This window comes from Carettochelys insculpta, chromosome 2 (assembly GCF_033958435.1).
Source record: "Carettochelys insculpta isolate YL-2023 chromosome 2, ASM3395843v1, whole genome shotgun sequence".
Lineage (NCBI taxonomy): Eukaryota > Metazoa > Chordata > Testudines > Carettochelyidae > Carettochelys > Carettochelys insculpta.
Window position 1 is genome coordinate 190,345,116 of NC_134138.1, and position 13,244 is coordinate 190,358,359.

General features: G+C 39.4%; 1 protein-coding gene across 12 annotated transcripts in view; it reads left to right on the forward strand.

Moving 5' to 3' along the window:
- The window catches only part of LRRFIP2 (LRR binding FLII interacting protein 2), a 111,438-nt gene that overhangs the window by 25,753 nt on the left and 72,441 nt on the right, over nucleotides 1-13,244 (forward strand). For 8 of the 12 annotated variants that reach the window (XR_012644548.1, XM_074988171.1, XM_074988176.1 and 5 more), the window contains exons 3-5: nucleotides 6,301-6,387; nucleotides 8,765-8,815; nucleotides 13,191-13,244. Coding sequence is in view for 11 of the 12 variants with exons in the window: in XM_074988171.1 (XP_074844272.1) it covers nucleotides 6,301-6,387; nucleotides 8,765-8,815; nucleotides 13,191-13,244 (192 nt within the window). In the remaining variant the exon portion in view is untranslated. The remainder of the gene's footprint in view (nucleotides 1-6,300; nucleotides 6,388-8,764; nucleotides 8,816-13,190) is intronic. The other 4 variants (XM_074988174.1, XM_074988177.1, XM_074988182.1 and 1 more) reach the window with 2 other exon arrangements.

Below are 13,244 nucleotides of genomic sequence, written 5' to 3' on the forward strand. Positions count from 1 at the left end.
TGGCTCTGCAAACTGCATGCTGTGCAGGCTGTGTGTGTCTGGGAGGGGCCCTTTAAGGGAGCGGCTAGCTGTTGCCCCGGGAGTGCTAGTCTGCCCTGTGACCCTGTCTGCAGCTGTTCCTGGCAGCCTTATTTCGATGTGTGCTGCTTTGGCATGTAGACGTTCCCCTGCAGCGCCTACTTCGATGTGGTGCTGCCCAACGTCGACGTTGAACGTCGACGGCACCAGCCCTGGAGGACGTGTAGACGTTATTCATCGAAATAAGCTATTTCGATGTAGCGTTCATGTGTAGACATAGCCAAAGTGTTACTTATTTTAAAAAAAAAAAAAAAAAAAAAGGTTGAGAAACGCTGGGCTAGGTGGCACTTTTTTTTTTTTTTTTGGTAAAAGCCTAGGCCTTGTCTACATCAGTCTTTCATTTTCAGTAAACTGAACTATGGCTCTACTCTGCACTAATCTGCTGTGGATTGACTGTGTAAACCCTGCAGGTATGTATTAACAGTTCTTTAATGCATGTCATCAGAGTCTTCAGGGGCAGTTAGTCTGTAGCAGGCTGTAGTTTGGCAGATTTACTGCTGTTGTGTCCTCATGGGTCTTTGGCTCTGTTGATGATAACCAGAAAGCTGCTTGTGTCTGTAAGTGCGTGCTTGCGTGTGTGTGTGTGTGTGTGTGTGTGTGTGTGTGTATGTGTATATATATATGTATATATAATGCATGTTCAATGAAGCAGGCCCACTGACCACAGCCGAGGCTTCCTAAGAACCACAGACCAGCTAAGGATCAAAGGCACCCAGCCAGGGTTGATTTCCAAGCAAGATACAAACAACAGTTTTCAAGTATAGTATGTTGATATATTGATACACTGTACAGATGTACCTGCAGCAATGGACTGACAAAGCCAGTGAGAATTTCACTACCCCCTAAGTCAGACAAACACAGTCCTCCAAGACATTACGTTATATGTACATTATAGGTACAAACAAAGAACATTGTACTGCTGACATTTCAGGTTACCACCTTCTGACGATACTTAGATACTACCCATCGCCCTGTATCTCATGGTTTGATTAAATCATCATACTGTAATTTTAGACCCTTTCCTGAACCTGGGTCTGTATCTGTAAGGAGTAGGTATCAAGGTCTCTTTTAATGAGCTGATGAGACCTAGTGATTTCAACTTATACCAATTATTGTTCTGCATCTGGACCAATTACCAATTAATGTTTTGTACTCTCAAACCTGTCTGTTTCAAAATCTGTTAGCAGAGGCCTGCCTCGTGCTCACAGCTGAGCTTTGCTTTGAGACATGTTTTGTCCATTGTTGCTAGGCCTCAGGCCTCACTCCAGGCCTGTGCTGTATGGGCTTAGGCCTTCCCTCTTACGATACAGGCTAGTAGGTTAAAGCAGAGGTGAACAAACTTTTTCCATTGGGCCCCACTTTTAGCCCCTGCAATTAGCAGGAACCCCCCAACCTGTCTAATATAATCCAAACCAACAGAAATTTCAGTATGAGATGAAAGAGCCTGAGATCCAGCAGCTAATCGTGCTGCGCCCCCTTATTAAATATCATCTCCCTGAGGAGGGACTGCCCCCTCCCACTTTACTGATCCCTGTGTTAACAATACACTGCCAATTTACTGAACTGCAACTTTCTGTCTCACAGGTGTGAAAAAAATACCCTCTACCTCCCCCAGCACAGCAAGTTACAACACAATAAAGCAACAGTGTAACCCTAGCTACAGCACAGGAGATTGTGCTCCCGGCATATTTAGCTATTCCCCTTGTGGAGGTGGTTCACCTAGCGAACTGGGAGAGTTCTCTCGCAGCACTTCTGCCATGGCCACATGGCCACTTTAAAGTGCTGTCACGGGCCACAGCTGCTAGCTTCAGACTTACGTAGACAAAGCCTTGTAATTCCCATCGTGGCTTCCTGCAAACTAAATGTTCATATAAGTAAGTCCTGACATTTTGGAGCTCAAGGCTCAGTCAAAACAAGAGAGTGAAAGCTCATTGAGCATGCACTGTTTTATTGTTCAGTCACTTTACTGTAAATAATTTACAAAATAGTCTTTTTTTTTTAATTGCCTGAACCATTGTGAACATAGCTTTTTCCTTGCTGTCAGGTCCACTAGGCTGGTCCATGTTTTCTTTTTCGCAATGGCTTTTGAGTTTGTGGATTCTAGTAATGACATGATCAAGATCTTCAAAAGTATTGACTTCTAAACTTCATTTCCTAACCATAACATTCAGTGATATCAGTGATTAAATTAAAATTATAATTCTGACAAGTGTGTATTCATCTTGCGTTTACTTCTAAAACCTGAAAGATTGGGAGATCTGCTCTGAAGTCTTTGATTGAGTTAGTTCTTAAGACCCTTTTCACTGATACTGAATTGAGGGTTTAACAATAATGAGCTCTTTAATTCCTACCCACTTAGTAAAAGTGGCTGTGTTCAGTTTTGTTCTCTTTACTGTCCCTTAAACAATGAGCTATGTCATTCTATCTAGCTACTATTTTGGTATTTTCTCCTCCAATAGAAGACTTACCTTTTGCTCTTCTTACATAGAGGCTTCGATAGCAGCTTTCAACTTCCTGAAGAGGGGCTCTAAAGAGAATGGAGAGAGGCTGTTCTCAATAGTTAACGGATGACAGAACAAGAAGCAGTGGTCTGAAGTTACAGAGGGAGAGGTGCAGGTTGGATATTAGGAAAAACTATTTCACCAGAAGGGTGGTGAAGCACTGGAATGCATTACCTAGAGAAACGGTTGAATCTCCATCCCTAGAGGTTTTTAAGTCCCAGCTTGACAAAGTCCTAGCTGGGATGATTTAGTTAGGGTTGATCCTGCTTTAGGCGGGAGGCTGGACTAGATGACCTCTTAAGGTCCCTTCCAGTGCTATGATTCTATGATATTTCCTCTGATAAATGAGCCACAGCCACCCATCATGGTATTTCTCCTTGATCTGGTGAAGCTTTTGGAGTCTTCATTTGAACTCCTATCTGACTTTTTCTTTGAACTGTCCATCTGTGAAAACTGTGTGGTTTTTTTGTTTTTTCTCCCCCACTTGTAACATCTGTACGCAAGCTTGGTAAGATCCAGGCCCTAGTGATTGAGTCTTACCCGTACCACATTGTTCCCTTCAACAGTTTTGTAGGAATAAAGTATTCATACATGCTCATGTTAAGCTCCTTATTAAGGGGATCTAGTTTCCATCTCAGTCAGGCTATACATTGTATTTTTTCCTAAACCTCATTAACATCCTAAGGATGTCAGATTACACCCTAGAATTGAAGAGAAGGTCCTTAATTGTTGAAATAATATTAAGTGAATTTGTAAGTCTTCTTAAAATTTCAGTCATGTAGGGTAAATGCAGGGGTTAGCCTGTCTCTTCTAATTTTTTCATTCATGTGCAGGATAAGTTTTATATGTGTACCAAGGCAGGTGTGAATGTGGACCACTACTAGAAATGCATCCTGCTGACTGTGGGCACTCTGCTAATTAGCTGGGTGGCATTCGAATATCTCCTGGATGGCTGCTCAAGCGCTCAGATTACCGGGAACGCTGGCTGACTGTCACCCATTTTCTCCATTTCTTCACAATCTTCATACTGATTCTTGAATTGGTGGAAGGAACTCAGTGAAATTTGTGACCTTGCCCCCTTTTCAGTCTTCAGATTTTGTTAGGTTGTATGAGGGGGTTTTGCACATGTGATTTCATCAGTTAAAATGTATAAGTTAGCATATGTGTACACAGCAAAGTTATTTTGGTACAACAGCTGTTATTTTGAAATAACTATCCTAGTTTCAACACAATGCAACTGCTATTTTGAAATAGTGGTTGGCTTATTTCAAAATAGGTAAACCTCATTGCATGAGGAATAGCGCCTCTTTCAAAATAGGCTCTATTCTTTGTGCCTGTGGCCACACTAGTCTCCTCCTTTCGGAAAGAGCATGTTAACAGGGAATTTTGGAAGATGCCAATGAGCACTGACATGAATATTCAGCTGTCCATTAGCATAGTAACGGCCATGTGCAATTTGAAAGTGAATTTTGAAACGCACACCGCCCGTGTAGCCGGGGACCTTTCGAAAGCACCCCCTGATTTCGAAAGCTCCTTCTTGATAAAACCAAATAACTATTTTGAAATAAGCTATAGTGCATCCCATGGCTCTCTTTTGAAATAGGCTCTGTTGTATGTAGATACTGTATTTCGAAGTAGCTAAGTGCTATTTCAAAATGCATTTTATGTGTGGCAGCATTATTTCGGAATCTCTCTTTTGGAGTAGCTTATTTTGAAATAAGGCTGCTCAAGAGAACCAGGTGTACTAAAAATGGTTTTCCATATAGGCAGTTGTCTTGAGGAACTGTAGTTACCCTCTTTACTGAGAGATATCTGTATCTTGGAGAACTGATCTTCTGAACTTGCCAAATGTATTTACAGCATTAAGAGTCTCTGAAAATAAGTTACATGAGTATAGACTGGTGCTTACAACTTTCAAACTAGTTGATTCAATAGTAGTCCATAAGATTTGAGTTGACCAGTGATACTGTGACTAGATTTCTGGCAGTTGTCAGCTGCAGACCTAGAAGTAAGTTTGGAGTTGAGGACATGGGGAAAGTTGGTACATACTTTTATGTAAACCATAGGGAACGTAGAACTTTGTACGTCTGAAGCCATATTGAGGTAAAGGTCACCAAAATGCCATTTCCTAAAAATAACTCCATCCTGATCAGTAATATAGCAGCACTCAGCAATTTTCTCTCGGTGTGCCCTTTTATAAATCAGTTTTCAGGTATTTATAATAAATGGTCTTTCTCAGTCAGTATTCCAAATAGTTCAGCCTTAAATTGTTAGCTATTTGCTAAATGCTGCCTCTTGCTATATTAAAGGAACTTATTTTTTTATTACTAGAATTCCCAGCTATATCATTAGTGGTCTGATACAGCTAATTACCTCTTTTCAGTTTCTCATAAGTGATCAACTTAACATTTAACAATTAATGATACAGCCTGGATTTCTAGTGGTGATAAACTTGGCATACAATAAGTTGCTTACTTAAAAAAGTCAAGATTTTTTTCATATTATCCACCAATGTAAGAAATTTGCACTTGAAATCTGCTCCTAAGCTTGTAGCTTCCTGAATATCATTATTTAAACTTCTGTCTAAATCAGAAGTGCCACTGAGTGTCTGAAAAGACTTAATTCATCATCTGGAACCATTTGGACTGCAGTGTATTGTCAATAAGGGCGAGGAATAAAATAGAGACAAATTGGGCCTCAATATAGGGCTTCAGCAGGAACAAGCATCTTGGACTTTTGCCTCCAAGAACTCCTGCATTTTTTGCTAATTGTTGATTTTGGTAATTTTCCCCCTAAATATTAAGTTTGTTTTTCAAATTGTTCTAAATTAGATTTGAACTTTGGCTTCTGGCGTACATGTATTGCAAGGTTTTTGAATTGTGTTACTGCTTATCTTCTACCTCAAAACATCCCTAACTTGTACCTCTACTTGTAGAAATACATTTGTGCTTAATGTTACACGTGAAAATAGTCTTGCTGAAAGCAACGGAACTGTTTAAGTATAAAATTAAAATGTTAGTGTTTTTAGGGCTACGCCTTGATCAACACTTATATTTGGTTGTAATTGTTTTGGTAGGCAGTGGCATCTTTAAAAATGCTCATATATAATCATTTTGGGGTTTTGTTCTTGCCCTTAAAACTTCTGTTTGCTATCAAATTGATGTATGTAGTTATTTAACATGAACAAGCAGTTCATTAGAATCAGAGTTTGTTTTTGTGGAGAAATAATTGAATCAAGTTAGGGATGTTTAAAGAGCAAGTAATCTGGTAACCAAGTACCCGCCAAAATTTGTGTCTGTTATGCGATTAACCACCTTCCCACCATCCTTGCTGCTTTACATTTAAAAGGCTGAGTTGGCACATAGGCTGGCTCAAATTCTGTCCCTGCTGTGGGGATTGGGCTCTTTCCCCTTCCCTTGCCGCTCTGCATTAAAATTTGAAATGTATGCCAGCTCAGCCTTTTAAATGTAGAGTGACAGTGGGGAAAACTGTCTGATCCTGGCATAAGCAAGATAGAGGCTGAGCCAGGTACCCTCTGTGTACTTGGGAGAGTGGTGGGGGTCAGGTTCTGAGTAACTGGTAGCACTAACTGGTAAGCAGATCAGTTAGTAGTGTAACCAAGTAATGTATTACATGCTTAAATCAAGTATTCAAACACATTTTGCAAAGAGAAGTGGTTAAAAAAACTGGTTAACCTTTATTACTTTGATTTCATTTACAGGCAGAAGCAAGGCTTGCAGCCAAACGGGCTGCTCGAGCAGAAGCAAGAGAGATACGTATGAGAGAATTGGAGCGGCAACAGAAAGAGGTAATGTAAATTTTGCTATACTTTATAAATTGCCTTGTATTAAGAATTCCTTAATTTCTTTAGGAAAGATGTTTCTATTTTTCAGTATAGTGTAGCCATGGGTCAGCATTTTCTGCACTAGGCAGCCATTACTGTAGCTTTTTCCAGGCTAGAGTTGGGATTCAAACGAGTAACTTGCTCCATTCCTGTGTGGATAGCACTGTGTGTATGCAGTCATATTAAAAGGTAAATTTTATGCTTCGTAGTAACAAAGAATACTATAGCAAAAAGCAAATAGCCTGTTTAAATATGACTGTAACACATTTGCTTACCGTACAACTACAAAAATACTTATAAAATTTGTCTTTTTTAACTTGGCACGTGACTCTAGTTGTTGGAATATTTTTGTAACAGAAATGGTGTATAATATAATTTTAACAAATGGAGTAAATTCGGGTGGGGATCCACTGACCCACAGAGAAATCATTTGGGGGGCCACACAAGTGGGAGGGGGGAAAAAACCACAAACCCTCACTGATATGGTGCCCAGCTATAGGAAGACCAGGACTATGGTGTCTGGGTGGGAAGGAGGGTGTAGGTCTGGGTGAGAGGCAGGTATGGGAGCGGGCTGGGGGTGTGGGTCTGTGTGGGAGGAAGGGTGCAGGAGGTTTTGGGAGTTCAGGGTCTGGAAGGGAGCAGTCGAGTGGGGGAGGGTAAGAGACCTGGGAGAGAGGGGCAGGAGCCGGGTTGAGGTGGTTGGTTGGCGTGTAGGGGAGGGTATAGGAAGGGAGTGGGTTTCTGGATGCAGGGCGCAGGAGTGGTCGAGGGGTGTGGGGTCTGGGCAACAGGGTGCAACTTACCTGCTTCCCCTGGACACACCTGGCACTGCTCCCCCTCCCTGTCCTCCCAGGCACTGCCTTGGATGCTCTGATTGGCTTGAATACCAGCTGATCAGAGTAGCGGGTTGAAGCCTCCAAACAGTGCTGCCGAGGTTGATGACGCTTCCCCTCCCCTTCCCCTTACTGGGGAAATGGTAGTACTGCGTGCAGTCTCTTCCTACTGTCCCTGGTAGAGCTCATAGTCTGGATGTGGCCATGGCTTGCCTGGTCTGGCTCACGAGAGTCAGGGCTTCACACCCCCATCCCTGCTGTGGGTAAGATACTAAAGAGGGGAGCCCTGAATCTCAGGATCCAGATCCAGGCAAGCTGCAGTCCAGATCTGGACCACAGGCTGCTGAGGGTTCCCCACCCTAGAAGTAAATTAATTGCTTGAAAACAAAGCTGCTCAAAAACAGACTGACCTAAACGTTTTCTTAAACAGACTTCCTTTAAACTTCCTATTTTATTTTCAGTAAACTGTATGTAGCACAAGAGCAACATGCAAAAGCCAGTGCACGTATAACTAATTCTACGTGTACCATCAGGCTATTTTAAGGCTTTCGTTAGAGGAGCATCTTCAATTTGATATTCAAACAGCTTAAAAATTTAAAATACTAAATCTACTCCTGTATCATATTATTACATAAGGATATTTTCTTATTTTTAAGATATTTTCTTTCTCTGTTGTTGTTGTGGAAAATCTACTCAGTAAGCAAAATACTTACCAAAATACTGTCAAATGTTCAAGGTAAAGAAACTGAAATAGTAGAGGGAATTATTTCTCTGATCTTGGTTTTTGATATTCTTACTTGTTACCTGTAAAAATAAGGCATAGATCTCTTTTTTTTTTTTTTTTTCAAGTTGATGGTATTGTGTTAAACATGAAAAGAACCAAATCTCTGCAACTGGGGTATCTGTCCAAGTAATGTGCACAAGAGCATTTGGACAAGGATGAGCAGTAAACTGGAAAGCTTTTTTAACAGGACTCAGTTTTCAGAACGAAAAACATTAAGGAAACATTGATTAAGACTGATACGTAGAGTATGTTGAAATGTATATAAGAAGCTGCCTTTTTACTTAGTGTATTTACGGTATTGTATGCCTCTTGGCTCTGGTGGAGTTCTTTTGACCACAGTCAAACCAGGATTTCATTCTTTCCTGTCTGTCTATTAAACAGTAAACACACTGGTCAATTCTATAGCCTATTCTGATATTTTTGTATTTGTAATAAAAAAAAGCCATCTTTAATTCACTCATATTTCAAGTGAATGTCAATTTCAAGTTCGTCCCCAGTGTTGTAAGAATTTGCCAGTTTGGTGTGATAGAGTTAACTAGAAATCAAGGCAAAACTTTTTTAATGTATTTTTTTATTTGCATTTTCCTTTAATTTATTGTAATTATTACCTAAAGTGAATTTACAGATCTCATATCCTATAGACAATTGTATATGACTGTGAATTTTAAATTGCACAAGGTAATGATTTCTGTTTTGTACTATAATTTCTTAAACCTATTTATAGCTTTCTCATCACGCCTATGATAGAAAATGGGGACATATTCAAAAGTGGATGGTAGGCTGGGATTGCTGTTGTGCATGTTGTTTATGCTGCTAAATTACTAATGGTTTGCAGTGTGCCACTTGAACACATTTTATGACTAATGGAGGAACAATCATTACTTAAGACCTCAGGACTCTGTGCAATGATAAAAATGTTGGGAGTATGTCATTTTCTCTTTCACAGTGACTTTAAAGATTTTACAGTTACATTCCGAATGGAATTAAGGTTGTATTGTATTGGCAAAGGCTTATTTTAAAAATTATAAAATTTTTCTGTGTTAAAGTAAGAAGTGGAAGTAAATTATCTTTTTCTAGACCAGCCTTATTCTATGCATTCTTTGATTAGTCTGGCAGGTGTTATATTCCACAGGTGATCCACAATATTTCAGTGGCTGATGCTTTCTTTAAAAAAAAGTTTAAAATTGCTATATCGCACCCTCTTTAAGAGAGTCCAGTAGAGGAAAGTTACTCTTGTTTTGGGGACTGCAAACTTCCAGTTGATTGCAGTGGGACTTAGGGGTGAAAAACGAATGCAACATTGTTTTTTCTTAACAGGGTGACCTGGAGATAAGAATTAAAATGGGAGCACTATGCTCCTCAATCTGTTTACTTTTATTTAGCTGTATGATTGAAAAGCTGTTTCCACAAATTTGTAGGAGTATCTTTGCTTCTCTATAAGTAAAATTTAGATACGATTATTTGTTTTGTGAAAACTTCAACACGTAGGCTGTGGCCACACCGTCCCTCCCTTTCGGAAGGGGCATGTAAATTATGACCGTTCAAAAATGCAAATGAGGTGGTGCCATGCATATGTAGTGCCTCATTAGCATAATGGCGGCCATGAGAATTTTGAAACTACTAATTTCGAAGTGCTTAACAGCAGGCTATCTGCAGATGCTTTGAAATACACAGAACGGAATTTTGAAGTTGGGTGCATATTTCAAAGTGCCTGCAGCTAGACTGCCTGTCAGCACTTCAAAGTTAACAGCTTTGAAATTTGCGTGATTGCCATTATGCTAATGAGGTGCTGCAGATGCATGGCAGCACCTCATTTGCATTTTAAAACATCTGTAATTTACATGCCCCTTCAGAAAGGGAGGGGTAGTGTGACCACAGCCATAATGACCTGTACCAAGAAGAATTAAATTAAACCAGTGTCAAATAAAATCTGCTAAATTATAACTTAAAAGTATGAAAAATGGCACTGTAATCTGATAATGTCAGCAAGTCTGTAGAGAACTCAGTTTTCAGAGGGTTAAATCTTAACATTTTTATGCTTATCTCTTACAAATTGAGCCTATAGTTAGGAGGAATGTTTTGGGGTTTTGGTTGTTGAGGTTATTTTGTTTTGTTTTGTTTTGTTTTTTGCACTCCAAATTGCATTGAATCCATTTAACAAGGAAAACTGAAACATGTTCAGTCATTTAATTTTTTTAATATATTTCTCTAGAATAAGGGGAAAAAACCTTACAGAACATAAAGGTCTTAAGAGCATGAACCATTTTAATTTTTGGATTGATTGTAACCTATTAATAAAATTGCTATGCTGTTAATGTTCATAATTTACTTCCCCAGGTGCAATGGTGACCCTACTTTCCGTTTAGAGTTTAATGCTTAATAGATCATGCAAGAGAGAGGCTTAAAGAAAAGGAAGTTACCTTTGTCAAGTCAGAAGAAATACATTTTTTTAAAACATTGGTTAGTTTCTAAATGTCAGACAACTTTGCACTCTAGGTGTTTACCTTATTTGACATTTGACATATTGCAATCACATCATTTGGCTTTTGTGCGTTGTAGGTCCAAAGTTGACTTAAAAATTAAACATCAGACTGACTTCACACTGACTTGCAAATGCAACTGAATCTGTCAATCTAATTGTACATATTTCTTGTCAGTCACTCCCCACAACTGTTTTTAAAATAGACATTTACCTTGGAATCCAAGAGCTTTTTATACACTGTTTAATTTATTTGTTAGGGTTTGTCTTCACTGAAGAACTGACTTCAGGTATAACTCTAGTGCAGCCCTACCATGAGTCCCATCTACATGCCCACAAATCTTAAAATAAGTCTGAGGCGGCTATTAACAAAAGTTGCCTAGTCCATCTGGAGGTAATAGTTATATCAGGAGGTGGGAAGCTATGCTGATCACTCTGTGCAGCTCAAGTATTGTTTTGTAATGTGGCTGCTCCCTTGAGCTGGTTTAACTGGTCAGGAATTAACTGAAGTATAGATTACTGAAGTGGCATAGTCTGAAACACCAACTGAGTTCAGCAAACCCAACTCTTTGTCAGCTCTGGTCTCATGCCATTTTTGTTCCACTGTATGAGGCCCTGCCTTATCCTCAGAATTCAGTCTAGTCCCTCCAAGGAGAATCAGTTTGTCAACTGGTTGCTTGACACATGATTGGTGACAGGCATTTGAGTGGATTTCTTTCTGCCTGAGGTTCACAGCTGTTAGACTTTCTGGTGCCTTTAAGTAGAATTCAGATCTGCGTAAGTACTTTCCTTGCTTTCAGCCATAAGCAGGATCTGACATCTTTGTATGACAAAACATATATCCTAAATGCCTACCCTTTAAAAATTGATAATCATATTTGAGAAATAGCCAAAGTGATCATCATCAGCTTCAGCATTTTGGCTGTTGTAGATAATGTAGAGTTCACAAAGTTCTGTGATGGAACGTGCTGAACAGGTATTTGCCATTTCTTGGTATGTAGGTAGGATAGCCTTTTATGATAGGTTAGAGAGAGGTAAACATTGCCAAAGAGTGCATGGGCATATGTGAGGTAATGCACTCTGGAATATATTACTGCAGAGCTGAGGAAAAAGAAATTGTCAACAGTTGCACAGGCTGAGTTGGGAGAGTTTTGTGTGCACACCAAAATAAGTGTTATGAATCCCCAAGCAAGGCAACCATTAGCCAACCTGGGCTGCTTCCAAGGGCAGAAGACTGTTAGCTACAGAGATTATGTATCCTGTATTATCTACTTTGAATATGACACACACCTTTTTTTGGAGTCAACAATGTCATGAAGTGGTTGTAAATTTCATTACAAATGTACAGGTTGATCCTCTCTAGTTCAGCAACCTCGTTTGGCCCTGGTTGGGTCCCGAGAGAATTTCCCAGACCAAGGGAGGTCAGTGTTGTCTAGCGTCATGACCAACACTTCCACTGCTTACTGGGCTCTTAGAAGACATGTATGGGTAAATTAGAGCTAAATAACAGCACAGAACACTGAGAGCCAGGACTGGTGGCTGTAAACAAACATTATGGGACCACAGGAAGCTTGTCCACATCCATGATAAGTGGTCACCCAGACAACTAAAATCATGCTGGGTTATGGATGTTGCAGGACAAGAGAGTGCCAGGCTAGAGAGGTTCAACCTGTAGTATAAATGAGGTACCTTCAGTCCCAAGCTAGTATCACTAATATTTATTGTCTAAACAGTGTTGCTGGAATAAACCTCCTCTTTATCCAGCTTGTAGGTCAAGTCTAACTGCTAACACTTTGTGACCTTAAGAGATGTGGAAGACTGGAGAGGGCAAGAAAACTTTTTTGAAGGGGTTTAAATTTTTTTTACAAGTGGGCTCCTGTTGAAATGTGAAGTTTTATATTTAATTGTTTAAATTGAAACAATGTAAGTGTATTTATTCTCTGTAACTAAATATTTTATGCTTAAGACGCTTCTGGCAACTAATACAACAAGTACTCCCTCTTTTTAAAAATGTTTTTGTTCCCTGTTTTCACACACAGATTTAATCATTTCCAGGTTAAAACCATCCCAAGCCTTCAGCTGAAGAAGGTATTTTGAGGTATCTCAGCTGCAGAATTCTCCCAAAGTTAGGCAAGGCCAGCGTCATTAAAGGATCTGGAGCCTCAAATAAGAATGTATAGCTGCAAGATATAATCACACTTCAATTTTGGTTGCTGCACTCAACAGGAAATTAATCTTAGAGACAAAGGGACGGGGTATTTTTATCTGAACTAAAGTGATTTGAAATCCAGTTTCCAAATCTGTTTACATACTTCTCCAGAGTTTAATTCTTGATTTTCTTTTTTAAAAATATTTAATGAGATTCTTCTATATTATTTCCAGGTAATTCATATTTTTCTGCTTAAGCCGCAAAAGATTATCCAGATTTTACTTAAATATATTATTTCAACTGCACTTCCTTAACAATATAGTGTGGTAGACACCTGCCGTAGAGTCAAAATTAAATGAAAGTAATGTTTATCTGACTTAAATGGATTCACGTGCTTTGGTTGATTTCTTTTCCAATCACTTATCTGTGTGGAAATAAGAACTGCATGCTGTTTTGGTTTGCTTATTTTTATCTTTCCATCTTTATTTTTCTTTAAATAACTTTATATTTCTTCTCTCTCAGGAAGATGCAGAGAGGGCAAGGTGTTCTCTCCGGTCTAGTCATCGTTCCTATCTG